The sequence below is a fragment of the Paralichthys olivaceus genome, chromosome 3 (genome assembly GCF_024713975.1).
Source record: "Paralichthys olivaceus isolate ysfri-2021 chromosome 3, ASM2471397v2, whole genome shotgun sequence".
Lineage (NCBI taxonomy): Eukaryota > Metazoa > Chordata > Actinopteri > Pleuronectiformes > Paralichthyidae > Paralichthys > Paralichthys olivaceus.
In genome coordinates, this window is record NC_091095.1 from 6,833,707 (window position 1) to 6,861,232 (window position 27,526).

The following is a 27,526-nucleotide window of genomic DNA, read 5'->3' on the forward strand; positions in this document are numbered from 1 at the left end:
ACCGTTGAGTTATTTGTTAACTCAATGGTGCTCTGTGTTTATAGTGGTTACATTAACATAGTTGTTAGAGAGGAGGGAAGAAAAGAGAAGCATCAGAAATATGAGGATGAGAACATGCAGAGTAAAATACATATGCACCCCCACTTAACACAAGTCACCCTTGGGTTGGTCTAACTGATGTTTCTCACACTGGGCGGACTTCACAAGGCCTTTGATGAATGGGAGATGCAGAGATGGAAGAAGGGGTGTGTGAATGGATGAAAGCACCTGAATCATTGCACCTTCAAAGATCTTTTGAATTCCCGTGAAACTGAGAGAGACAAATCACTGTTGTATTTGTTCAGTGTTATGGAGGGCTTATAATAGGAAATCACTTGTTAAGTCGAACCACACCTCATCCTCCTAATTCTCTTCAGATTGCTGTGTCCGTGCTCACGGGTTTCACTCCCATGACAAGTGCTGACAACAACGAACATGGGTGACTCACATTAAGAGGTTTGTACGGCAATGTTGCTGTAGGTTACTGTACATTTTGGTATCCAGGCGTGACAGATGAATGTGAAAAAGTATCGCCTGGGGGAGCCTCTGACTTACTTTGTGTACGTGCCATCAGTCTTTTGTGTCCCAGCATCGCCTTGGTTATTAATCAATAAACCTCTGAAGTGATTTTTAAAACTGGTCCAGACAGGGTGTGAATAGCTTCCAGGCACAAGTCACAGGGGTCAGACTTAATACATAACTGAGATCGAAACTAATAAATAAAAGCTAATAAAAACTTAATCCTGGATAAAGCTGCAGTACATTTGAAAGGAAACATGTTGTAACATTTCACACAGTCTGCTGCTACAAGCCATCAACTAAAATGTATATATATATATATATATATATATATACATATATATTCGTAACTGACTCATGTAATTTACTATTGTAAATATCAAATACATTTTTTACAAAATTTCTCTTCCTAATTGATGATGTAAATGTCATTACAAAGCTTTCTCTGCTCTCCTAGTATGTATTAAACCAATATGTATGTCTGGTAGAGAATACAAGAGGCCTTTTAATATATTTCATTCGAGTCTGAAATAAAACTTAAAGACATTTTTGCCTTAACAATGTATGTGTGAATGTAAAACTAGTGTAAATCCCTCATTCCCAGTGATAACACAGAGAACAGGACACGAATAAGAGTGTTACTTAAATAATGAAGTCAGAGCGTCTCCTGCTGGACAAATGTGATAACACCGTTTCTAAATTAACCTAAGCTTCTGTTGTGTTCTATTAAAAATCATGTTGCTGCACTCTGGACAATTCATAAACACGTGCACGTGAAATGAATCTGTAGATAACACCGGATCTCATACACAGCAGGGGCAGCTGGTCACCATTGACACGTGACTGTCAAGCTGGAAAACATCTGAATTAAAATGGCATTATTTATTTATTTCACAGAGTTTTATCTTCGGCTCTCGACAGAAACAACATCATCTGGAATCTTTCACACTTTTGACCAAACGCGAAATCCACGTGAAAAACAAACCTCATTTCCCACAATGCCTCGGGAGCCGTGACCAAACACAAATCGCCAACTGCGCATGCTCGCAGTTGTCGGGGAGTAAAAATGGCGGCACTGTTGCTGCAGGAGTTGGGAGATTCGGAGATTTCTAAAATACCAAAACCCCTTCAGAACAAACTCGAGAGGGTTTTGTCCGATCAGCAATATGAGATCGATTCTTTGAAAGCGCAACAGGAGCAGTTTCGCGTCGACAGCGGTGAGTTGTTTCTGGTTATTTTAGCTTGTTAGCGCAGCTCTGCGCTAAAGTGTTCGAGCCACCGTGCAGGCGTGTTGTTGAACAGAGCAAAGTTTAAGTAGAAACTTAGATTTTGAACGCTCCTACACATCAACCCCACATGTTCAGTAGTTTTACACATCTTCTAACGACAGTGTTACACGTTACATTAGCTGCTTTGGCTGCGTTAAACTACAGGTAACCGTAAGCACAACGTGAAGCTTACGAATGCTAACGCTAAGTTCAAAATCTACTGAGAAACGTTAACAAGGTTTTGTTTATCTTTATTTTGCCAGAGGAGAAACCCGCAAATCACAAACTTACTATATCACTTATAAGATTATGATCAAGCAATCCACAGGTATGTGACTGTTGTTTTGGCCTCATGGACTCACATGACACCTAATGAGCACTAATGAAGAAATAGAATAGAATGCCTTTATTGTCACTATACACATGTACAATGAGATTTAAAAAACCACTCCAATAACAGTGCAACCAGTGTAAAGATATATACATTATAAACATATGAACTAAAGTAAGGTAAGGTAACAGTGCAAAAAAGAGGTAAGGTGCATGGTCTTGAGGAATATGTACATTTACAGATAAATACAATGTTTAATAAATATGTATATTGCACGTTATGGTATGGATATTGCACATTGTGAGGTATTGCACAGTAAGTATTGCAGTATTCAAACTTTAATATGTATGTATGTCTTGGTTGACCTTCCTCCTTCAGAGCAACATTTCTTTGAAAAGGTGAAACAGCTTGCCCAGTGTCAGGAAGAGTTTCGATCCCAGACTCAAGAACATCTTAAACTCAAAGAGGTGTTTACAAAGCTTGGTAAGAGTGAACTCGTGTCAGTATCATAACTGTCTCATCCTAACTTACTTTCTTTGGATTGAAGTCAATGTACTTCATAATATTGTCTCTCTCTTCCAGAGGAGGATCTCAAAACTGTGCGTGAGAAGAACAGCCAATATGAGTCTGTCCAAGAGAGGCTGTCGTCCGAGCAGGTGAAATAGTTACACAAACAAAAAACTTAGAATTAACCTTTTTTTAAAAAAAATCAGTTTGGTAAAAATGAATGTGGTTTTTATTTCAGACTCTGCTGTCAAAAGCCAAAGAGGAACTTGAGGCAGAAAAGCGAGATCTTGTGCGAACTCTGGAAAGGAGATCCTTGGAAGTGGAGCATGTTAATGGTACGAACGTCGTTTATTCTTTTTGTGTACACTAACTATTACCTAGACATGGCACTGAGTTATTTCTGTTGCTCCACCAGATGACTTGAGGCAACTCAATGATAAGTTGGTGGAAGTCAACACCTCTAAGATGGCCCTGCAGATGAAGCTAGATGAGCTTGAAGCTGCAGAAGTCAACATTAAAGTGAGACACAGATATCTTTATCTAACATCGATTGTAAATCTTAAAAACACCTTTTTCTGCAGAGGAAGTGACACTGTCCCATCAATTATACTTGTTGCCTCTAAACAATGAAGTTGTGGTGGTTTGTCATTAAAGTACAAGGAAAAGCGAATGGAACAAGAGAAGGAGCTTCTGCATGGTCAGACGTCTTGGCTGAACGAGGAGTTGAAGGCAAAGAGTGAGGAGCTTCTGTCTCTCTCCAGACAGAAGGGAAACAAGATCCTGGACTTGAAATGCTCCCTGGAGAATAAAGAAGATGAGGCAAGTCTCTTTTCTTTATTTACATATATTTTACTTTATCTTGGCAGTTTATTTATGAAACTGCATTACATCATAGAGCTAGCAGTGATGCTCGTTAGTACAACAGAAACAACACACATGAACAGAACTGGTGTGTGTGGATACTTGGCAGTTTACTCTGGTTTACTCTCTTAAATGGTTGCCCTCATGTAATGGTCATCTCTTAAAAGTTTAATTAATACTCTTTCTTTTTTTATTTCCAGTTGAACCGACTTCAAGACCAAATGGTTAGTGTGAAGACTTCAAATGAAAATCTTCAGAGACAGAGTGAGGACATGATCAGCAAACTGAAAGACGTATGTGGTATTTCTTACAGCCTATCTTGATTCTCGGCTGATTTGTGTGATTGTGTATTCTTCAGAGTGTTTTTATTTATTGTTTCTCTCTGTGTTAAGTTTATGACTGAATTTTCGCTTATTTTAGGCCAAGGAACAACAAGCCAACATCGAGGAAAAGTTCAGAAACGAGCTGAATGCCAACATTAAGCTCTCCAATTTATATAAGGTATGTTCATGGTCACAACAGTAATGTATGGAAAAACATAACGTATACTCCCAGCTCAGTACACTTTAGTTTATTGGGCTTTTATTTGCTCTTAAATTTGTTTCACTATCATTGTTAATACTCTGAATGGCTTGTGCTTGTAGGGAGCAGCTGCAGATGCTGAGGCAAAAAGTGAAGAGCTGAGTCAAGCTGTGGAGGAGCTACATAAACTGTTGAAGGATGCTGGAGAAGGTGTGAGGCCTCCACAGAATAACCACAACTACTAAGCACAAATCATCATTTAGTACTTTCATTCTTCCTAGTTTGAATATGCTTTGTTTGTTTAGCTCTGGGGTCCAACTACGATTTGCTTGGTTTTCTCCCACAGCCAACAAGGTCCTTGAGGAGAAGTTACAGGAAAGCAATGGTGCCACAGACAAGACTGTCGCTGAACTAAATGAGAGGATCCAGAGTCTTGAGAAAGAGCTGGAAAATGCCAATGATCTGCTGTCCAGTTCTAAACTTAGAGGTCTGTTTTTTTTACAGTTTTACATTGTGGACATGTAACAAGTCCATGACCGAAATTAAATCTTGACCTTAAAATATGCCAACCCAAAGAGATTGTGTGGAAATAATGACCTGCGATCTGTCCTCTCCTTTTTCTGTCCAGGCCCAATTGGAACATCATCTGTGCTGACAGAAGAGCGAATGACAACAATGTCTCCAACAGCTGCTGCTGTGTCCAAGATCAAACCTGGTATGAAGCTGACTGAGGTATGTGCAACTCAGTTTCAATATTTATTAAAAATGTAAATTTTGGTATATACCTCAGTAGAAGTTTGAAATGGGCTGGAGAGGATGGTTTGTAAGAAATAGATTTGCCATTGATGAGTTCCTCTGAAGGGCCACAAACAGATTCCCAGTATCATAAAGGTGTTGCTTCTGAATTTGTATTGACATACCTCAGTTCTTGGACTGTGACATGCATTTTCACACTGTTTACTCTATCTTGTACTAATTGCCAGATAAATTACTTAATTACGTAATCTGTCATTTTAGTTGTATACTGCCTTTGTGGAGAGCCAGGAGCAGCTTCAGTTGGAGCGCTTGGAGAACAAACGAGTCAACAAGTACCTGGATGACATAGTGCAGGAAGTGGAAGCAAAGGCACCCATTCTTAAACGGCAAAGGGATGAACATGAGCGCATGCAGAAGTCAGTGGCCAGTCTGTCTGCCAAGCTGGAGCAGGCTGTCAAGGTGCATAATCCATGGATTATCTATTTTGTATTACTATATTGTATAAATTATCTTAAATTACTAATCAATGTTTACATGTTCATGTTTTTTTAATTCAGGAGGTGCACCGCCTGCAGAGGGAGGCTGATGAGGCCAACAAGCACTCCTCTGTCTTGGAGAGGGACAACCAGAGATATGAACTGCAGCTGGCTGATATGGCTCAGCAGGTGGGTTCATTTTCTTCTTCCATCCTAATGCTATTGCTATTAATAATATTGTTTTCAGATATGGAACATGTAAGATATCTAATTTCTCCAAATTTTTTTATTTCTTGGTTTTCTTTTCTGCCAGGTCCGTGTGCTGCTCATCGAGCTTGAAGAGGCTCGTGGAAACCATGTTGTTCTCGAGGAGGAGGTGAGCTCAGCCGACATCAGCAGCACATCAGAGGTGATCAGCCAACATCTGGTGACCTTCCGCGGTGTGGAAGAGCTTCAGAAGCAAAACCAACGTCTTCTGGTGGCCCTCAGGGAGCTCAGTGATGCCCAAGAGAAAGAGGAGTCTGAGGCCACTGGCAGCAAGTATGTACAAATTACAAATGACCTACTCTCTTCAACATTTGGTGCAAAACACAAATTGTAAATTCGATGTGTTCTTGATGCAGTCATTTGTAATATATTGTGGTCAATTATTTTAAGATTTTAAAATGGTTAAATTCCAACTTGTCAATTCCAGTTTAATATCTCCCTCATCACATTACAGACATGATGAGCTGGAGCAGAGTTTGGAGAAGGCTCAGGTGGAGCTGGACTCCCTGAAGGAGCAGCGCAGCCAGCACATAAAAATGACTGAGTCCATCGTGAGGCAGAGGGACATGTACCGTGTGCTGCTTGCTCAGGCAACTGGAGTGAGCTTTCCCCAGCAAGGTAACACTGACAAGATATAAACCGGTTGATCTGTAATTGACGCTGGACAGGGACATCGTGAACATCGACATGTAGCAGCTTCTGTTATGATGCCGAGAAATTCAAAGTAGTTGCGAATTCGTAAGCATTTTCTTTCCCTTTTAAGACGCACCACCCGATGAGTTCTCCCTGACCTCCACGCCTCGACGCTCACCTGCAGCCACTCCCACGGCAGGAACGCCCACTGCTCTCGTCTCCATGGTAACAGAGTCTACTGAAGCTCTGGAGGCCAAGGCTGCCTTGCGACAGGTCAGCGCTGCATTTAAACCGTGATGCTTTCAGTTATTACTTTTTTATAAATTCTCCAAAGCCCACATGTGTTCCATCAAAATATATGTAGTTTTATTATTTTCTATTCTTCCAGGCCTTATTAGTTTACTGTGAAGCTAAAGTAAGAGCATCCCTGAGCTTTCCCATTACTGCCACAAGATGGCAATATGTCTATATTAAGAAATCAGCATTTATTTAAATGGTTCTTACATGATTCTTTGACTTTTTTTTGTTAATGATATGAGTATAGGAGTGAAGGCAGGGTGAACGTAAACATTTCTGTCGTCATCAAGAAAAGAGCACAAAAATTCCAAGTGAGCAAATGGGAACTAGTGAAAGAGAAAAGTGTCTCTTCTTAGTGGAAAGAAATCAGAATGTCTTATTCAGTATTCAAGCACGGTGTGTATGGCCCTACAGTTACAGATTTCAGTGAATATTGATGACTGACTATTAACCTTTGGTGTGATGCAGTAACGGCTCTCACTGTGTTGATAGAAAGTAATAATGTCTCTTTGGATCTGCAGTTGCAGGAGGTGTTCTCCTCTTATAAAAAGGAGCGTTTGGAGAGTGACAAGGCGTCAACGGAGCAGAGCGAGAAGTTCCAAGAGCAGCTTTCTGACCTCCGTTCTCAGAATGCTAAAATATCCACCCAGCTAGAGTTTGCCTCCAAAAGGTAAGTTTGAAAAACATGAGCAGGAACAACACTGGTGTAAATTGATTTTTGGGAAGTAAAGCAACAGTTGGTCATCTCCAAGAAAGCACAGATCACTAAGAATGACTTCCATCTCAACAATGTCAGGTATGAGATGCTTCAGGACAACGTTGAGGGCTACAGGAAAGAGATTGCCTCCCTAAGAGAGAAAGAACAGAAGATGATTGCTGCTACACAGAAGCAGGAGCAGACTATCCACACTTTGAATGAGGATCTGAGAGCTGCCAAAGAGAAACTCTCCATGGCGGAGGTTTGTCTTTATTCCACCATCCTTTTATCTTTTCAAGGTGTTTTTTCTGACTGGGTTTTTTTTCCTTAGCGTTTTGTATCATTACTGTGGGGAATTGTAGCAGTAGATTTGAGACTGCTTAAAAAAATCAGTCAGGAATTGATTATCTTCTCCTGTATCTTAGGGCTGCGCCGAGGGCCTGCGTAAGGAGAGAGACCTGCTGAAGTTGGAGGAGTCCAGAGTCATTCAGGAGAAAGAAACGATCCAGAGTCAACAACAGAGCCAGAACTTGCTGCTGACCAACCTCCAGACTATTCAGGTAATCTAAGAGTGATGGACCACATGAACCTTTTGAATCATCTTCCCCTGAAGCTCTCTTTCTGAGGCCCGTGTGAAGTGTACCATGTCTGATTCACTCTTTTTCTTTACTACACAAGTCGTAAATTACTCTTTTCCACCTGATGAATACCACGTGTTCACAAGGAAGTGTGCTTTTGTGGAGTTTATTCACTGGTTTAATCAATGCCCCAAAAATTGCCATTGAAGGCTGTCTGTCTGTTTTGCTTCATTTGTGGGAAATATTCAGTCACATTAATTTCATACGGGCAAGCTTTAAGTCTGCTGTCGGTCAGCTGTGAGAAAACACATCATTTAGGCAGAGATGGTTTAAGAGTACCCGAAACAAGTAGAAAATATTAATAGTACACATGACAGTGAGGGGTCATTGGATCAGTGCTGCATTGGGACAAAAAGAGAGATCGTTCATGTTGTAAACTGATGTGTTGTTCTAGGCGACTCTTGAGCGTTCAGAGACCGACACACGTCAGCGTCTAAACAGCCAGTTGGAGAAGCAGGAGCGGGAGATCTCCCAGCTGCAGAAGCGGCTGGAGAACGAGGTGGAACAGCGTCACCTGCTCAGCAGAAACCAAGAAGTAAGCATTGATTTACTGATTTAATGTAACAGATTTGGGGGATTTTTGTCACAAATAGACACCGATATCAAAGGGGGTAGAGAATTCAAATGTCTGGTTAGGGTATTTCTCAATGCCTCTGTTTTCTCATGCACAGATCCAGTTAATGGAGACAAAGAGGCAGGTGGAGATGCAGGTGGCTTTATACCAGAAGACCAAAGATCAACTGAATGCTGCTGAGTTGGAGCTCAACACCCTCCGGCTGCAGCAAGGCAGCAGCGAAGCACATCATACCCTTAGTTCCCCCTCCACACCCACCACCAGAGGTTGGGACAAATACACTCACTAAAAAATATATATATATCTCTATATAACCACACAATGCACAAAGGAATCCATACATGTATTTGCTCCAAAATGCATATATCACGACCTGTCTACCAATCAGATGTCCTCAAATTTAAACCATGTAATTCTCAGGGTTATGTTTATATGAATCAAGATTCAGTAAAAAAGCCCAAATTAGATCATTTTTTCTTTGGGTTTCCAGCACAGACTCATAACTATGTCATGGTATTTTGATAACACTTGCAGTGTTGTCAAACTGCATCACTCACGTTTGCTGCTGATTGTTCATGCTTTCAGGCCTGCAGTTATCAGATCAAGACAGAGAGCACCTACAGGGCCGCCTGAGGTTGGCTGAAACCCAGGTGGAGGAGCTGGCAGAGAGCCTGAAGGCAGTAACATCCAGCATGGAGCAGTACAGAGCCATGGCTCAGAGCCTGGAGGAGTCCCTGGATAAGGAGAAGAAGGTGCAAAACAAACACTGTCTGTCATTGTTTGAACTGATATTTCAATTGACTGCAAGCGCATAAAAAGTTGAAGATTTAAAAGTTGTAAGAGCGCTGTGGGTGGCAGTTAAACATGTGTTACACCCCAGGTGGTCTGTCAGTAATGTTTTTCCTGCACAAAGTCAGCATTAAGATTGTTAAATTTTAGTAAATCTGCTCCAGTATGTTAATAAAATGTTTATTAGTTAGTCATGAATGTCTTAGATGTACGTGTTTAAAAATGTTAATATTGCACATTGGGAAATTTTGATGGTATATTGTGGTTTTAAAAAATTGCAAATGTGTAATGTCCAGGTAACAGAGCAGGCACGCTCATCCATTGAAGCCCATATGAAGCAGGCTGAGAGTCAGCACAGAAAGCTAGAGGAGAAACTTCTGGAAGCAGAGATAGAGAAGCAAGGCCTAGAAGAGCAGAAGAAGAGAGCTCTAGCTTCACTGGAGGAACAGGTAAATTGATGTCCCATATTAAGTCAACCCAAACTTTTGTTAAGTTTGCTCAAAAGTTTGTGACATTTTTCCATCACTACATTTGAATATTGAGCACTGTTAAAAATATTCCATTTCTACTTTCCATTGAAAATCATTTTGTGTATGTACCTCTTGTTAGATGAACAATCTAAGGAGAGGTTTAAGCAGCGCCCAGGCAGATCAACAGGCGGCACTACAGCGAGTAGCACTGGCTGAAGCCCAGCAGCAGAAGGCTGTTCAGGACAGCCAGGAGCATGTAAGCATCTATTATTAAAATGTGATGTCTATTGTTATTGAAACACATAAATTATCATTTAAAGTTTCCTTTCCTATTTCCAAGGCTAAGCTGGCAGCAGAAGCACAGGATAAATATGAGCGGGAGATGATGCTGCATGCAGCAGATGTGGAGACTCTGCAGGCCGCAAAGGCTCAGGCGCGGCAGGCTGCCGAGCTCAAACATCAGTTGGAGGAGAAAGTACAGAGGGTCAGCACTGAGCTACTGGAGGCCAGAATCTCCTGGGGGGAGCAGGAAAAGATCCTAAAGGTTGGTGTAGTAAATGACCATGTGCTTCTAGTTATGTTAACTTTGAGTTGTTTTTAATAGAAGTTTATTTCTTTCCTTATCGTATAGGAGGAAATGTCAAAGATGGAGACTCGCTATGAGGAATTGCAGAGACAGAATGTTCTCTTGCATGAGCAGATCCAGACAATGAGCAGCAAGATGGCCGACAGGTTGCAGCGTGCTGCCAGCGAGAGTACTACAAACATCTCCCTGACTGAAGAAGGCAAATCTCAAGACCAAGTGCTTGAGATTCTCAGGTAATGCATCACAATCACACTAACCTGTCAGACAAAATGCATCCAAGTAAAATAAAGGACAAACATCCTGTCGACGTTTAGCCTCATTTGACAACTGGTCACATTGCTGGTCTATTTTTTTTCTATAGTTTTTTCTAATTTTGGCATCTTGATTTGTTCTAAATCTCAGGTTTGTGCGTCGGGAGAAGGAGATGGCAGAATCTCGTTTTGAGGTTGCCCAAGGTGAGAGTTTGCGTCATCGGCTGAGGGTGGAGCACCTGGAACGAGAGCTGAAGGAGATGCAGGACAGCTTGAGTGCTGCAAGGGAGAGGATGCAGGTGTGTTTCTATTCTTGTCAACTCTCATTTCACAACACATATATGCTAACTGCTTGTTTTAAATTGCTGCATCGCAGATTTTCTTCACTCATTTATTTTATTAGAATTCTCTTTGTTATGCTTTTTAGTAATGTGTGCAGCAAAATAAAAAAAATTGCTCAGTTTCCATCACTTAGAAGGAAATCTTACTAAAAGATTAACAGATTAATATTTAATCTGTCCACTATTATTAAAACATAGATTTTTCCTATATGACTAAAATCCCACTGATGATATGACTCAGGTGACAGCAAAGACTCTGGCTCAGCACGATGAGCTGATGAAGAAGACAGAAACAATGAGCATCCTGATGGAGACCAACAAGATGCTGAGAGAGGAAAAGGAAAAGATGGAGCAGGAACTGCAGCAAAGCCAGGCTAAGGTATCAGTTCCATTTTATCCAGAATTTCTTGTAGAATGCTTTTTTTCCAGTAATATACTCAGTTAACCTCCAAATAGACTTGGTTTCAGCTCGACTTCTTTGTTTCAGGTCCAGAAGCTAGAGTCAGACATCATGCCAATGCAGCAGGCCAACTCTGAGCTGAGTGAGAAGAGTGGCATGCTGCAGGCAGAGAAGAAGGTCCTAGAAGAGGAGATCAAGCGCTGGAAAGCTCGAACGCAGGTCAGTGAAAAAACTAAACGGATAGTTCAGCTAATGTGAAAGGTGAAATTGACCTGTCTCCATTAGAAAAGTAGGTTATTCTGCATCATTTAAGTTCATGTTAATGGAAATTATACGACAAATTATTTTCTTATTAGCACTAAATCCATTTTTTGTTTTTCTAGCATTTGGTGAGTCAACAGAAAGATTCAGACCCAGAGGAGTACAAGCGTCTGCACTCTGAGAAGGAGGTACATCTAAAACGCATCCAGCAGCTCTCCGAGGAGAGTAACAGACTCAAAGCAGAGGTGTCCAGGTATGGGATAATGAATGTCACAACCCTAACAACATGTCATAATATTTCTGTTCCACCTTTCTCATTCATTTTCTAACTCTTTCAATTTCTCTCAATAGGAGCAGTAACTTAACAACTACCCTACAAGGCCAGATACAGAACTTGCGTGACAGTATGAGTAAGATAACGGATGACAGAAATTCACTGAAGAAGGACTTGGATACCAAGAACCAGGAAATCCTGGATAAGGTGCGAACTATCAACCAGGTCAAGAAGATTGGACGTCGCTACAAGACTCAATATGATGAACTCAAGGTGGATCATGACAAGGTGAGAGCTCAGTAGCTGTTGTCATCACAGCCTTAGTATTCAAACCAAAGCATTTAAAAAGCGATTTAATCTTTTAGTCCATTTTGAACTGATGACCGACAGCATCTTTTCTGTGCTAATTTACACGTAATCAATCCTTCATGCCATTTCCTCCAGATGTTAGCTGAGGTCGCAGCAGGTCCTTCCCAAGAAGAAGAGGCTCGTCAGGCTTCAGTTCAGGAGTTTCAGAGCATCAGAGATTCTCTGAGCCAGGCTGAAGCCAAGACCAAAGAGCTGGAAGGACAGCTGGAGAACATAAACAAGGTTAAACCTAACACACACGTTTTTTTCTTAGTCTTCCACATGTTCCACCATGACCACACTTGCCTTTTTTTACATTCATATAATTATTTGTCTCCCATCTTTTTGGTTTACCACAGGTGGTCGCAGAGCGTGAGACAGAAGTGCGTAATGCCCAGGAACAGACCTCCAGGCTGCTGGCAGAGCTGACCAGGCTGAGGCAGGATTTGCAGGATAAGTCTTCACAGGAGGACACACTGAGGCAGCAGATGACCAACAAAGAGGAGAAAACCAGAAAGGCCCTTGTTTATGCCAGACAGAGGATCAACCAGCTTACTGGTGAGAGTTTGTCCTTTAACCATTGGTCCTTCTGATATTGTGCTGTTGCTTGTTTTTTTTTTTTGATGGAGACGTCACACCTGAGAAATTTCTGTCCAGGCACCAAAGACCAGCTGCAGAAGGAAAATGATGAGCTAAAGCAGCATCGTGAGGAGCTGGAGGTTCGAGTGAGTGCTCTCAAGTCCCAATACGAGGGCCGCCTGAGTCGACAGGAGAGAGAACTGAGAGACCTGCGAGGTCAACAGGAGCGACAAGAGCAAAGAGATGAGCCACCCGAGGCAGGTCCGAGCAAGGTGAGAGTCCGCTTCAAAGTTTTCACAAAACAGATAGTAACCTCCCCATAAGTGCATACTTTTAAATCTTACTGAACTTTTCAGGTTGTTATGAGCCATTAACTGTTCCAAGCATTAATAGTTTGGTTGTATAAAGACTTTGCATCTTGATGATAATGACTCCATCCTGAATTTCAGACCCAGGAGCAGCAGAGGAGCACAGAACAGAGACAGATCAGTCTGAAGACAACTCCAGCTGCAGACAGGGGCAGGTAAGACTGACAACCACCGAAACGACTGCACTGAAACATGGACATAAAGAAATAAATCCCACTATTCTGTGATGTCCACAAGTAAATTTTCTTTGACTTGTTAAAGTTTTTCCAAAATCAAATGTGCATCAGAGGAATCTGTATTCATGTCCTGATCTTTGTCTTTGTCAGTGCCAACACCTCTGAACCTCCAACTGCCAACATTAAGCCAACGCCTGTAGTCGCAACAGCCAGCAAGCAGCCGGTCAACCCAGGGAACAAACCCACTCCGAGAGCAAGCATCAGGCCTATGATCACTCCAGCGACTGTACCCACACCAACACCCACAGCTACAGTCATGCCCACCACTCAGGTGGAGACCCAGGAAGGTAAGTCTGCCGAAGCACCACTCAGCCTAATAACTGTTGTCCTGAGATATTACGGTTAAAAGCACGGCCAATTATTTCCCACTCAGTGAAGAAAGTTTGGTACATTTTTCTGTATTTCTAACTTTCCTTCAACTAACTTGAATCTCTCTCTACAGCCATTCAGTCGACCGAAGGCCCACCAGTGGAGCATGTGACCGTGTATGGCAGTGCCAGTGGTTCAGTGCGCTCGGCCAGCCCCAACGTCCAGACCACTTTAGCCAGCCCCATGTTGACTGTTCAGCAGACGCAGACCCAGACACAGGCGACGGCATTTGTTCAACCAACGCAGCAACAGAGTGTGACCCATTCAGAGCCAGCCAATCAGGAGCCACCACCTGTGGTCATTGAGGCAACACCCAGTTCACAGGTGGAATGGCCTTCGACTTCCTCCACCTCATCTATGTTTGCCACTGGTGAGAAACATAACTATTTGAAGATGAGTCAATCCATTTATAAGTCATAGTGCTGTGTTTTCGGTCAGTATAAGGAGAAGAGATAAAAAAATTAACTTGGAGTTAAATACACAAAATGCCAGCTTCCTGTTTTCCCGAGTCTATTTTTTTTTTTTTTTAGAGATCTTCATTTTTGAGCCACATTTTATTAATTTGCTTTATTAAAAGTATCACTGAGGGAGAAGTCTGACTAATATCCATCCATTATCTCCAGTTTCAGCAACACCAGGAACTTCCTCCATGTCCAAGAGGCCTCGAGAGGAGGAGGAAAGCAGCACCATGGTCACCGACACAGAAGCCCCCCCAGAGGACACCTCCAGGGCTCCTATATCCAAGAAGCTACGCATCATCCAGAGAGTGGGCCCAGAGGTGAGGAAGCTGGTTACACAGAAACCTTTTGGAAAATAGACATTTTCATTGTTGTTAATGATGTGAAAAGAATTGGTGCAGCTCTGATTGCCTTAAATTTTCTCCTCAGGAGGAGGTGCTGGTTGAGGACAGTGCTGAGGCCGAGGGCGTCGTGCCAACAGACAGTCAAGACAGTGCAGAGGCAAGTCAGGTTGGTCATAGAGAGAATAAGACATTTTTGAATGTATTTGAATCCATCATATCATATTTTGATGTGATGAAATCAAGCAGATAAGAGCAGTAACAGAAGTAAAACTGTCAATCCTACATTATCGTCCTCATTGCTCCAATTGTTTTTGGATTGAAAATGGATTATCAGTCACAGTTGGCAAACAAAAAGAGTTTTCAATTATTTATGATAAAGGATGTAAATGTCTGTAGTGCACTCTGCAGACGGAGGAGTTTCAAGCACTGGAGGAAGGAGAGGACAGTGCAGCGTCTCAGTCCATTGCTTTGGACCAAGAGATGACCCTGACACAAAGTGACACCCCTGATCACATGTCACAGGAAGTAATCGTCATAATAACAGACACTGAGAGTGACGAGGAGCAGGAAGAGGAGGATGAGGAGGAAGAAGAGCAGGTTTCTGCCTTTTTTTTTTTTAAAGGGCAAAGCTGCATTCGGCACTAGCCACAGATTCTGTCTTTGAAAAATGTCTGTCTCCTGCCACTAATGATTTGCTTACTGCTCATTGTAGGACTATGATGAGGAGGAAGAGGAGGAAGATGAAGACGAGGAGGAAGAAGAGGAAGAGGATGAAGAGGAAGATGAGGGAGGGATGGGGGAGGAAGGAGAGGAAAGCAATGAGGGGAGTGGAGACGGCAACGAGGCCTATGAAGAAGATGACACAGAGGTTTGATTACTTGACAAATGAAGAGCTCTGTTAAAACTTTGACCTTTTTACACGTCCTCACCCACACATGCCTTCAGCACATTAACCCTTCCCCCTAATTTAACCCCCTTCCCACACAGAGATTTACATTTTCCATTCCAGCTCAAACACTCAGTTTTTCCACAGCGTCCCCCTGTAACTTGAATTTTATCCCCGTGTCGTAACTTTCTGTCTGTGTGCAAGCTGTGTGTGTTGACTTTGATTGTTTACCTTTTTACTCTGCACGTGGTTGCACATGTTGTGTGTGTGATGAGACAGTGTCTGCAAAGTGCATTTAACAGTCTCTCACTTGTAATCTGCACCAGTAAAAATTGTTTGAAGTTAGGAAACTGCAAAACACTAGTCCAGTGTGTTTTTCAGTTTTTTGAACATGAAATAATAAGTTGATTACTAGAGAAGGCATTTACCAGCTGCAACTCACTGAAGTTTAAAGCAGAGAAATAATACATATATAGTGAAGCATGACTTTATTGTGCTTTTTTATATATAAACAAACATAACTCCAACCATACTCAAAAGTTCTTTCTTATTTAATGTATGCAGCTATAAAGTGTTTGCAGGGTTCTGTACAGTTACCCACAGTCGTCTATATATAAAATGTTGGGTTTTTTTTACTGTGTCCTCTCTGAAGGGCATCTTTGTTCCATAGTATCTGGTTTTCTGCCATTTTATCCCAGCCTCTTAATTGTGTTTGGAATGATCTCATAACGCATTTTCTCTTATTTTACCCAGTTTGTGTTCTGTACATTTTTATTTGACCCAATTAAACTTATAAAAATTTACTAGTGGTCTTGTTTCTTCTACCGTCTATTTTCCTTTATTATTCCCCTTTGTGCTTTCCTTTCTCAGGGAGCTGACGTTACAGACCCAGGCACCGAGACCGAGGAGAGTTTGGGGGCGTCTGACTCCACCCAGAGACCAGCGGATTCCCAGACACCCAGCTGTAAGATCCAGGAAACGCTGTTAAACGCACATACGTACATCCACCTCAAACGCATCACACGTTACTCACAAGCTGTCCCGCCATCCAATTAGTTATCTGACACTTGACACGATGACTGGGAAAGATGTAATATGTTGTCGTCTGTCTGAAAGGAAGAGTGGTGCAACTGTTTGCCAAAATAAAGGTCATTTTCATGAAGGCTACAAAAATGAAACACATGATTCAAATCCTTTGGGTGTGTGTTGTAAGCCTGTAAAGCTAATACATTGAAATGTATTTAATCCTAATTTAATGATAATTACACAAGAAATCTGCATAAAATTAAGGCAATGTGATTTAACTAATATTAGATTCTATAGACTGAATGGATGAAGGCTTGAGATGCACCCACTCTGTTCATTAAACACTTCCTATTTGATCAATTACTTTTTATATTAATCCATTACATATGTTTTAACATTAGTCCTGACTTTAAAATAAAACTAATGTTTTCTCATTTAAACATTTTTCATAATGTTATGAAATTGACCTTAAACATATTTGTGCTGTAAAAATCTAAGGACATTGTTCATTTAGGCTAGAATTTAGTCATAGGTACTTGTGTTTTCATCGATCTTTGATACGTATTCTCGGTGTCTATATTTCTGATCCAGTGTCTGTACTCAAAGTTAGATTGACCTCTTTTAATCTGAACTCTCTTCCAGTCGAGGGCAGCGCGATGGAGGCGTTTTCCTCGGATCAACCTATCACAAGCTCTGGGGCACGCATGCCCCAGTCGCCACGGAGACCAACGCACCAGCTGCAGTCCCGCCTGAACATCCACCCTGCCCCATCATCAGAACTGGGACCACCTGCTCAGGTTCAGGTATGAAGGAAAAGTAATCTGTTGTGTAATAACGACAATAATGAGAATAATTACAATAAAGATCATGATTTTGTGATACTGTTGCATATTTATATATAATCCTGATGTGGCTTTCCAAATATAAACCAGACCAGTGAATTAATTGGTCAACAGAAAATTAATCACTTAAATCAGTTAGTTTTGGTTACCAAATAATCAAAATGACCAATATAGACACAACGATTAATTTATTAAAAAAAAAAAAAAAAAAAAAAGCACAATAAACAGTGTTTTCATGTCTGCGTTTCCAGCGCATGCCTGTTCGTCGTCAGTCAGTGGGGAGAGTCCCTCAGCTCACTCCCGGGGTGCCAGTAAGTGTTTCTCATCTATAGTCTGAGAACATCATCAGACGTCAGTGTGAAACTTTCACTGTGTTCGTATCCCAACGCTTCTCCACCATCTGTTCCTCTGCAGCAGCACTTGTTCGATGATGACGACAGGATGGTTCCCAACACTCCCACTCTGGTGGTACCGCACCGTGATGGATTCGACCAGGCCGTCCAGTAAGTCTCACAAACACAGACCTGGAGGTCAGATCTCCCAGGAGACATTTAATATATCATGGTTATTTATAACAAAAGCATGTTGATCTAATATGGGAACACATTTTATCACGTATTCACTGTTTTCAGAGATTCTTTAAAAAAAATTAATTACTTGTATTTAATATTTTGAAGTGTAATAAAGACAGTTTTTCATCTTTATTTTTCTATATATAAGACCACATTATTTTCTGAATGTATAAATTCAAATATTACGTTTTGTCAGATCTATATTTTGATAAAAAATTTAAGTCAGAGACGCTGAAATCCCTTGTAACCGTACTGCACTGAATGACTCTCGAGTGTTCATCAGTTCTCCCCAGGTGGCTGGCGTGCCTCGCTTTCGGTTCGGCCCTTCGGAGGACATGCCCCAGACCAGCTCGTCTTCTCACTCTGATCTGGGACAACTCGCATCACAAGGAGGTACTTCACCGCTCTGTGTTTTACTAAGTAAAACAACAACCATAAGATAACTGCAACAGAAGGAGGATGATACTTGTTTTTAAAGCAAAACTATTCTTGTCCTCAGGTCTTGGGATGTATGAAAGCCCCTTGTTCCTCGCAACTCATGAAGAAGAGTCTGGTGGACGCAGTGTTCCTACCACCCCACTACAAGTTGCAGCACCAGGTATCTGTCTGTTTGTCAGTCTGATATGAAGGGAGCAGCTCTTTCTGTGTCAACATACTCAGCATATTTCCGTTGTCAGTGTCTGGAAACTGTCTGTAAACTATCAGGTGCCAAGAATCCAAATCATTGAGTGAATCCACATCTTGTTTTTATGTCCTTTGTTTCCAGTAACCGTCTTCTCAGAGGTGGCTCAGTCTGACAGCACTGAGCACGCCTCGCAGTCGGTTCCCATGGTGAGCACGTCCACACCAGGCCTGGTGGTGCCAGGAGCAGCCGGCACAGGGGAGGAGAGAGATGATGTCTTCCTGGAGCCTGACACTGATAGGTGAGACTCACTCCTCTTTACTGTCTGTCAGTTGTTTTATGTGTTTCCCAGCTGTTGGAGCTCATGGACACTGACCTGAGACTGCAGCATCAAGTGTCTCTGCATTTCTCATCAGTTTCCTTTTCCACCTCCTCCAGCAGTAGCTGAATCAACTATAAAACTGAAATGATAAAAGATGCATTTTAGGATTGTTCTGTTCACGGATGATTTTGCAGATTGCATGACTAAGTATTTTAATATATTACGTTTTTTTTCTGTTTTCTCTATTTGTTCCAGGTCCAGTGCTGAAGCGTCAGTGGATCAGGTCGTGTCTCAGGGAGACATGGAGGAGCAAAGTCAGCCGACTGACAAGGCCAGCCTCCCCTCCACCAGCCAGGAGCCCTCCTCCAGCTCCGCGGGTAACAGTGAAGCTTCATGACTGTGCAGCTTTTCCAGCTGTTTCATGTAATCTCCTTTTTTACGCAACTGTGATGTTCAGTTCTGATTTACACGTTGTTGTTTTTTTGTAGATACAAGCAGCGCTCCACCTAAACCCTCGAGACCTGGAACGAGCAGACAGCTGCAGCGTTGGCCGGAGAGCCGGGGGGGACGAATGAAGAGAGGAGGTAACACGTTTAAAAGTAAACACACCTGATTGGTTATTTAGGTATTAGGATCAAATCCTAACTATTTTTATCTAGAAACGTATCACAAATGAAAGAACATTTGATGATGTCAATGATATTCTGACTGAAAACAGTGGCAGTTTAACAAAACTGTGCCCAGACCTGTGTATTATTAGAGAATTGTGATTGGCCATAGTCGATCACAATTCAAAGAAAACAAAGTAGAGTAACAGAGTAAGAATTCCCAGGTTTACTACCGTGCAGCAAGTAAGCTAATGCAGCATTTCACACTTTGTCCACTCAGGGATCAGTTGTGTGGTTTGCAAAGCTCCGAGTATTCTGAGGTTGAGAAATGTTCGTCAGCTTGTCTTCAATGCCAATTAAGTCCTTTAGAATCAGCCAGCGTGTTGAAGTCAATGGTGTTTCACATCAAAATCCATCGTATGTACGCAGCTGCAGTGGCTCATATTTACCCATGAACCACAGGGTCTGTTGTTCAAGTGTGATGAGGGATCTTTGTAACATATCATTCCCCAGATTTCTCTGCCCTCAGTTCCTGCCATCTCTTCCCTTTCTTTCTAAGTAAAGTTAAAAATGGCTAAACCAATAATTAGAAAATCACCAGCTTGGTTGTATCACACTTGTTTGATTCTAACAAACAGGAGGCTTCCACGCAGACTTTTACAACAACACTGATCTTTATTGTAAGTCATTTATTAAGTCCAAGATTTCTTTGCAAATTAATGCATGACTGAAAAGTGGTACCAAAGTAATTTAAACTAATAATTTATGTCCCTCATCCTCTTATTTCTAATGCACATTAATTGCAGTGTACCATGTTTTTTTGTCTGTTATACACGTACTGTACATGTTCACAAAATTAATTTCCTGCATTGTGACTTGTGCAGACCAACACTAACCCAGTTTCATTTTACAAGTCATAGTCCTTAATACATGTTGGTGTGTTTTGACTTTTAATACATGTTCATTATGTTCATTACAATGGATATTTTATACAGACACTGTGCAGATTTTTTCATCACTGTTAGAGGCTGTGTTTGAAATAATATTTCATGTCAACAGGTCAGGCGTTTCCTTCTCGGGGAATACAAGGGAGACGATTCGCCAGGTGAAGCACTAATACGGAAACTTGACGACCACGACTGGGCGACGTGTCATTCCCTTCAGAAACATCCCACACCCGTGTTCAGATTCTCAACTCAGTCTTGATAATTCTTCACTTGTTCTCGAGCCATTTGTTTTTATGTTCTGTTTTTGTTTTAAATGTACTTGTAAAGTACCCTTTTATAATCACTCTCCATGCTGTTGCAGTGTGTTTTAGGAGGAACGTAATAAACGATAAGAAAATTGGTGAGAAAAAACAATCTCTGCTTTTTCATATCTTTGGGCATTTGAACAAGTCGTTGCTCTGAGGTGACACGTTGGCCGTCGTCGCAGCGATGGCGGGACGTTCACCATCCAGCCTCAGGTTGTAGGATTTGGCTGCAAAAGAAGCAGAAGGATTATTAGATGAGTTCATTGTGAATTTTCAATTTATTTTGACATTTTGGATTTTGTTTTTTGAATTAGGTGCCAGTTTCAATTTCAAACTGTCCTGGCGTTTTCAGGACATCAAGTTGGACAGTTTCTGGCAACTGCAGTGCATTGAATTTTAAGAGCTGCGATGTGTCAGGAATGATGTAGAAGACTAGACGGTAAACTGGTCCGAATACATAACACTTTAAACTCAGTAAAATCTTTATAAGGAACTATAGGATATAGGGGACATTATTGAAACGGAACCTTTTTCTTGTGGTTTCTCCGTGATGACCTTTTAGAAGAATAGACACCTCCCTCAATGACCTTTACATCTGTCTAATCCTCCACTCCACCCTAACACACACCCACACACACATGGTTTCTGTTAGACGTCTCAGACATGATGTGAATGACGTTAAATGTCTTTCAGGCTGGAACGTGAAGGATGTTTTGTGGATTTGAAGGTGCACATTTAAATATATGTACTAGATTCTACTTCATTTCTGTAGATTGAGAGGCTTATATTGAAAGCAGTGGTTTTTTTAACAAGGGTGTGAGGTTTTAATCTGAAGTACACAGCATGAACTAACATTTCCCACTAGATTTTCCTTAATTATATTTTTTCACCCCTGTCTGTTTCTGTTGGTTGGTTTAAAAAAAAAAACTAAAGAGAAGATGTTTTGCAACATTTACACCGTTGATTATCTCAGAATTATTTTTGGATCTTGCTGGGAAAAAAGGCTTTATTTTATGAGCTATTTTATGCAGCTCCAAATAAGAATCTAGTGAATTTAAATGTGGTTTCATGAGAGGACTGCTGGACGTTGTATTCCTTCTTGGTCTTTGATGAGTTTACTGAACGTATCTGTTGAGATGAGACCTACTGGCTTTACTGGTGTTGACAGTATGTGTTGTCTTACATCTGGAGAAGACGTAGTATTTGTATCCTTCTGGTTCTCGGGTGTTGGGCACAGACACAGCTGCCGTGACGGTGGTGGGGAAACCTCTCCAGGACGTCCGGATGTTGATGACCGGGCCTAGAAGAGACACTGAAAACACAACGGTGTCAAACGAGGGAGGAAACCACAATGGGTGTCGTGTTGTTTTCCTCATCTCAAGTGTTTTAGCATTCAAAAAATTCTAACCCAGTAAATGTTGCACATGCCGTTTGGTATTTGCAACATGGACCTTTCTGCATTTTCACCCTGAAATACCAAGACTCAGTATTTCAGAGAACTACACATGCTGCGAAATGGTCAACATGTCAAATACTCAGCAAAACACCCAGTGAGTCACCACAGTTACTGTTCTACAGAACCACATGAATGACAAGAGGAACACGTCGTGAAACACGAGCTAAACATTTAAATATCCTCATGCATTTTTATACCTGCTTGTCGAGCCACCCGGTTGCGGACAGTGTACACGGCGTGCTGGGCTTTCCTGCCACATGACTGACTGGTACCTAACTGGTATGAGTATTTCTGGACCAGTCCCCCTTAAAGAACCAATCAAAATCTCAGAATCAATTTAATTAACAAGTATTTTGTACAAACAGAGTAAAGCTAGTGTTTTGGTTAAATTAAGATGAAACCCAGAGACGGTCAGCACCTCTCTTGAAGAAGTAGACGGACTCTCTCCTCCTCTGGTACTGAGGCACAGACAGAGCAGCAGTGATGTGGCCTCGCAGCCCGTCGAAGCCTGTTTCAATGACTTTAGGATAACCACGGTCCAAAACATCATTTTCATATCTCCAGTACTCGGATCCCTGCGACCATCATGAGCACAAACTGAAAAAAGTTAGAACTTGAAGATGTACCTTGAATTTGTAGCAGCAGAATAAATTTATGACGTTTATTAAATTCGTCAAATCCAGCAGAAGCACATGTTAACTCAGATTAAATGAGAAAAGTCGACCTTGAAAATGTATGTTTTGCCTTGACAGCTGCAGCGTGTGAACACAGTGTCAATGGGGGATGGGACACCCCACACTTGTGTGATGCCTCTGGCCGGACCTGGCTCCCTGTGTCTGTTCAGGAACCAGAAGTAGTGTCCTGTAAAAACAATAAATGAATAAAACACATTAACACATATAGTGGTTGTCCACCTTCATTTGATATCATGTAAATCAGGGGTCAGCAGTGAGGCTGTTGGCACTAACCTCTGAAAACCACCACCGTGCCGTTCCTCAGGGTGGTAACTGCTCCCACCGGGCGCCCGCTGCACAGGTTTGTATCGTTGCTGTCATCTGGAAAAAGGACACATTCATGAGGGAAACATCCGTTCGGATTGACGAGTAATAAGACAGAGAAATCGTGTGATGACAGACTGAGCTACTGAGTGTTCATCGTATTTGCTTTTGTCTCAGAAGCTTCATTTTTACCTGTTTTGTGAACTTTTTTTCCCTGCATTAAAATACATTCATTTTTAATTACAATAAAAAAAAAATGACTGCAAATAGTTCTGTAAAAGGAACATCTTTGCATTTCTATTAAATTCATGTAAAACAAATTGTGGAAACAGATGTTTATACTTGAAGGATAGACACTGTATGTGAAGGAGGTGGTAGGTGTTGAATGATGAGAACATTTCTCACCTGCCTGGTAGTCTCCTGGATTGTCTATGGTCAGAGTTTGTGCAGCGTCCACTGGTTTAGTCTCTGGGTCTTTGGGGGGAGGGTTCACCACAGTCGGTTTAGCTGGTAATGGATTGTTTTGGGGTTGCTTGGTGGGTTTGGATGGTTGGGGTTGCTCTGTGGGTTTGGATGGTTGGGGTTGCTCTGTGGGTTTGGATGGTTGGGGTTGCTCTGTGGGTTTGGATGGTTGGGGTTGCTCTGTTGGTTTGGATGGTTGGGGTTGCTCTGTGGGTGTGGATGGTTGGGGTTGCTCTGTGGGTGTGGATGGTTGGGGTTGCTCTGTGGGTTTCGATGGTTGGGGTTGCTCAGTCGAGTCCGGTGTTACTCTCACTGGATCTGCAGTGGTTACTTGTGGTGTTACCTCATCTGTGGTACCGTCCTGTGCTGCAGATGTGGATGAGGGAATGTGAGTTGTCGGGGCATCGAGTTCTGGGGAACCACTGGTGGAGGGATCTTGAGGGCCTGTTGTTGAGTCCTCTGAGCTGCTCTCAGTATTTTGTGGATCAGGATAGGAAGTGGTTGCGTCTGGGATGGTTGTCAAGTCCAGGGTTGATGAGGCAGGGACGGTGATGGGGACAGTGGTGGACTGTGACATAACCACGGTTCTGTCGTCCTGTGTGAGTTCTGTGGATGCTGAAGCTGCTGTGGTGAAGGGAAGCGTTGTGACCTCTGCATTGTCAGAAGAGGCTTCTGGCAGATGTGTCGTCTGTGCTGCAGGAGAAACGTCATCCTCTGGTTGGACGGTTCCCTGCCCTGCTGTCTCCGGCTCTGGGCTGCTGGCTGTAGCAGAAACCTCTGTTTGGGCTGCAGAGGTTGGTGTTGGCTGGTTGGAGACCTGCTCAGCTGCTGTTGTGGCCTGAGGGAGGGTTGTTCCTGGATCACTGGAACCTGGAGGTGAGCATGATTATCAAATGTTAGATTTGAATTAGAATCACACAGTTGTATTGAGACATATGTTAATAAATCATCAGAAATCAATGACAGCCGACGTGTTGGACAGGGCTTCACACCACCCTCTTAAAAACTGCACATCAGAGAACATCTTCTGAACGAGTGGTGTTCATCCTCCTGCAGAGTTCAGAGACATTGAGATTTGTTTCCTCTCCCTACCTGTGCTCTCTGTGGGGGCATCTCCACTGGTCATATAAATGGTGGGGCCATCGTCTGTCTGAGTCATTTCTGTCTGAGTGATGACTGTGACTGACTGCAGGGTGGGTTCAGTGGAGACATGATCCAGGTCATCAGCTGTGGACGACCCATAACCACTGGTGCCTTCAGGGACTGGACTTGTCTCCTCTTGTCCAGTGTTGGTGAATTCATCATCTGGGGGTAGCAGGTTGTTTGTATCTTCAAGAGAAGTGAAACAGTGTGTGAACCCACAGTCACAAAAACAACTGGAGAAAGAGCTTTGATAGATTTATCATCACTGCCGACCATCGCTGGAGTCATCTGCTAGATATGAGGTTGGACCAACCAGAGGAACTGAATTTTCATCTGTGAGAAAACAAATACATTTTCAATTTCAACACCTACAGTATATCTTTATTTCCCCTGTGTTAGTTGCACCGAGGCTGTGACTCTGCATGGAAACATCACAACATGTCTTCGTCCTGAGAATGAAGGTGACGAGAATGAAAAAAGCTCCACCCTCTTGACTATTCCAGGCCAGCTCTTGAATTAAACTGAGAAACTTCTCAGTCATCATTTCTTGGCTTGGTTTGGTGCTTTCCTCTCTTGTGACTGAGCCTGTGCCCGTAACCCTCCCACGCACTCATCACAACACTGCTGCCTTGTGTTTCTCTTGGCCCGAGAGCCTGGTTCTCTTGGCTAGTCCTGGTGGGACTCGGCCCCTCAAAGCAAACCACAACGACAGAGTGGTCGACGGTAAACGTCGTAAATCCTGTTAAACGAATCAGGTTCAGCTCATAATAATCAGTTAGTGATGATTATGTAACATGGGGAAGTTGAAAGGCAGTAGATCACATACTGTACCTCCGCCGTCAAGATCATTCTGTGTGAAATGGACATCTCGAAATGTTAAAGAAAGTGAAAAAAATGTCCTAGATCTGCCCCCGGATCCAGATCCACACCGAAATTTAATTGTGATCCATGAATTATTCTCTGAGAAATCAGGGGAAATAATGAAAAATACCAAATCCTGCAATTTTAAAAACTTAATGGGCTGATCCCTGACCCAGACTGCATCCTTCTGCCAAGTTTCATGATCATTTTTGTGTTATTTAAATTACAAACAAACATAGATCCAAAAGGTGATAGGTAATAAGGTAATGAAATTATATACAGCTTCCTTTGAGTACATCTCCAACAGTCACCTGCGTTGTTTCCCTCGCTGAATGTAGAAGCCTGCTGCTCTGGTCCCATCAGAGGCGGCTCTGTGGGAATATTCAGGAATAATAAATATTAGCGAGCCCTAGAAATATTCCTCCAAGATCCTAAAAAACTGAAAAACGTACAAAGAATTTAACCTGTTACCAAGAAATGTATACCTGTGGGTTTCTTAATGTTTACACTATCACATGAACTAGTCTTCACTGGAGCTGTTGCACTGGCTGCTCCACTGATTTCCTCTGTAGTAATTACCAAGACAGAAAATATTGTCAAATGGAAACCAATGCATCGGTGCAGATATCATTGCACGCTAGTCCATGCACGTGTACTGATCTCATAGTGCAGGTGAGAAAGGTGAGGGCTGATTTTAACATGCAGCCATGCTTTCACACAAGCACCACCACCACCAAATGTCAACAGACGACACCAGAGATGGATGAGCACTTAGTAATGACGGAATATATTATGGTGATACCACAGAGTATGAAACAGTGAAGGGGATGTGTGGACGTGAACGTGCAGAAAATAACATGATGAGCATGCTGAATGAGCTGGACAACGCTCACCCTCTGCATCACAGTGGCTTGTGTAATCTGGACAACACTGGTTGAACTTGAAGCAGTCAGTGTCGCAGGTGCACCGCCGGCCTCTCTTGAATGTTTCTCCACATCGACCCTTACATGAGTTTTCTGTCGCACACAAACAAAGCAGGGCTCGACACACACGTACAAAAAAAACACACAGTGCTGAATATATTCATCATATTAATTACTTATTTAAGGTTTATGACACATTGCTCTCTTAGTAAAACATGAAAATCACAATTAAACTGATATGACAAACTACAACTTGTTTCGGTTGTACAAAATTCTGTTGGATTTCTGGCCAGATTAAAAATAGAGTTTTGATTATATCAGGAGAGTAGAGACTCACTTGTGGTGCATTGAGATTCATAGTCTTCGCAGCATTCTCCATAAAGCAGGCAGGTGTAATCACACTGGCACATGTAACCCCTGTAGTACTCAGCACCACATCGTCCTTTACAGCTCGCTGCAGAAAATCCATTGAAAATCAAATGACACACATGCTTTTCATTTTTTTTTTCTACAATACCAAAGTCTCTGTGAGTGTCTATTATTCTCCAGAGTGGTTCGACTCTCTGCTGTGTAATTATTTACAGTGTAAACATGAATGAATGACAGCTCAGCAAACACACAACACCACGAAATAGCTTCATTAAAAACATCTCGCTTAATCTTTGTGACCCTCAGAACACAAGAAAAAACACTATTGGTCAAATGTTCCCAGTGCGACACGAGTTATACTCACTCTGAGCCGCACTAAGTGTCAAGGCACATGCCAAGAAAATAACAGCACAAAGCAAAGTGGAAGACATCTTCATTTCAACCTGTAAAGTGAGACACAAAAAGAATAAATACATCAGATAGTTGTGTAAGTGGCAGATTTATGTTTGAAAGAAGATAATATATATGACTTTATTTTAAAGTTAAGAGAGAACATGTATCTTACCTCTGTCTGCTGCTGCTGCTGCTGCTGCTGCTGAAGTTCAGACTCCTGCTGCTTTTAAAAGCCTGGGACAGACCGACCGGCTGGACGTCCCTTTAATTGGCGAATCCGGTCTAATTAAAAGTTGTGGTGAGCTCACAGGCCATACAGGGAGGATCCTCCC

General features: G+C 42.1%; 2 protein-coding genes across 18 annotated transcripts; one reads left to right on the forward strand and one right to left on the reverse strand.

The window, feature by feature from the left end:
* Nucleotides 1-1,585: 1,585 nt before the first annotated feature.
* On the forward strand, nucleotides 1,586-20,698 carry tprb (translocated promoter region b, nuclear basket protein). Of its 14 annotated transcripts, none has more exons than XM_069521692.1 (52): nucleotides 1,586-1,775; nucleotides 2,536-2,640; nucleotides 2,740-2,813; nucleotides 2,903-2,999; nucleotides 3,080-3,183; nucleotides 3,319-3,483; nucleotides 3,726-3,818; nucleotides 3,946-4,026; nucleotides 4,170-4,257; nucleotides 4,394-4,534; nucleotides 4,676-4,779; nucleotides 5,065-5,262; nucleotides 5,361-5,468; nucleotides 5,593-5,819; nucleotides 6,001-6,164; nucleotides 6,310-6,452; nucleotides 6,998-7,146; nucleotides 7,273-7,435; nucleotides 7,599-7,733; nucleotides 8,206-8,346; nucleotides 8,483-8,651; nucleotides 8,971-9,137; nucleotides 9,471-9,623; nucleotides 9,784-9,900; nucleotides 9,985-10,188; nucleotides 10,276-10,463; nucleotides 10,633-10,780; nucleotides 11,064-11,201; nucleotides 11,310-11,441; nucleotides 11,606-11,736; nucleotides 11,835-12,045; nucleotides 12,202-12,348; nucleotides 12,465-12,663; nucleotides 12,763-12,956; nucleotides 13,134-13,207; nucleotides 13,379-13,575; nucleotides 13,731-14,027; nucleotides 14,281-14,435; nucleotides 14,545-14,625; nucleotides 14,856-15,056; nucleotides 15,172-15,327; nucleotides 16,216-16,309; nucleotides 17,014-17,174; nucleotides 17,465-17,524; nucleotides 17,628-17,716; nucleotides 18,069-18,178; nucleotides 18,285-18,383; nucleotides 18,552-18,708; nucleotides 18,985-19,106; nucleotides 19,218-19,313; nucleotides 19,976-20,017; nucleotides 20,397-20,698. In XM_069521692.1, exons 1-52 carry the CDS (start codon nucleotides 1,625-1,627, stop codon nucleotides 20,444-20,446), a joined length of 7,170 nt encoding a protein of 2,389 aa, XP_069377793.1. In that variant the 5' UTR covers nucleotides 1,586-1,624; the 3' UTR covers nucleotides 20,447-20,698. The 14 variants fall into 14 exon arrangements, with proteins under 14 accessions (XP_069377793.1, XP_069377794.1, XP_069377795.1 ...); XM_069521693.1 differs by having other exon boundaries at nucleotides 17,631-17,716; XM_069521694.1 differs by having other exon boundaries at nucleotides 17,014-17,168.
* Nucleotides 19,993-27,526, reverse strand: prg4b (proteoglycan 4b). 4 transcript variants are annotated; one of them, XM_069521704.1, is made up of 15 exons: nucleotides 27,367-27,504; nucleotides 27,166-27,244; nucleotides 26,770-26,886; nucleotides 26,403-26,525; nucleotides 25,995-26,075; nucleotides 25,821-25,880; nucleotides 24,922-24,981; nucleotides 24,598-24,834; nucleotides 23,449-24,375; nucleotides 23,014-23,100; nucleotides 22,770-22,906; nucleotides 22,464-22,620; nucleotides 22,243-22,350; nucleotides 21,773-21,901; nucleotides 20,275-20,816 (listed from the first exon to the last, which is right to left on the reverse strand). In XM_069521704.1, the coding sequence occupies exons 2-15, from the start codon at nucleotides 27,236-27,238 to the stop codon at nucleotides 20,710-20,712; spliced, it is 2,403 nt and encodes an 800-aa protein (XP_069377805.1). In that variant the 5' UTR covers nucleotides 27,239-27,244; nucleotides 27,367-27,504; the 3' UTR covers nucleotides 20,275-20,709. The 4 variants fall into 4 exon arrangements, with proteins under 4 accessions (XP_069377808.1, XP_069377805.1, XP_069377807.1 ...); XM_069521706.1 differs by lacking the exon at nucleotides 25,995-26,075; XM_069521705.1 differs by lacking the exon at nucleotides 24,922-24,981.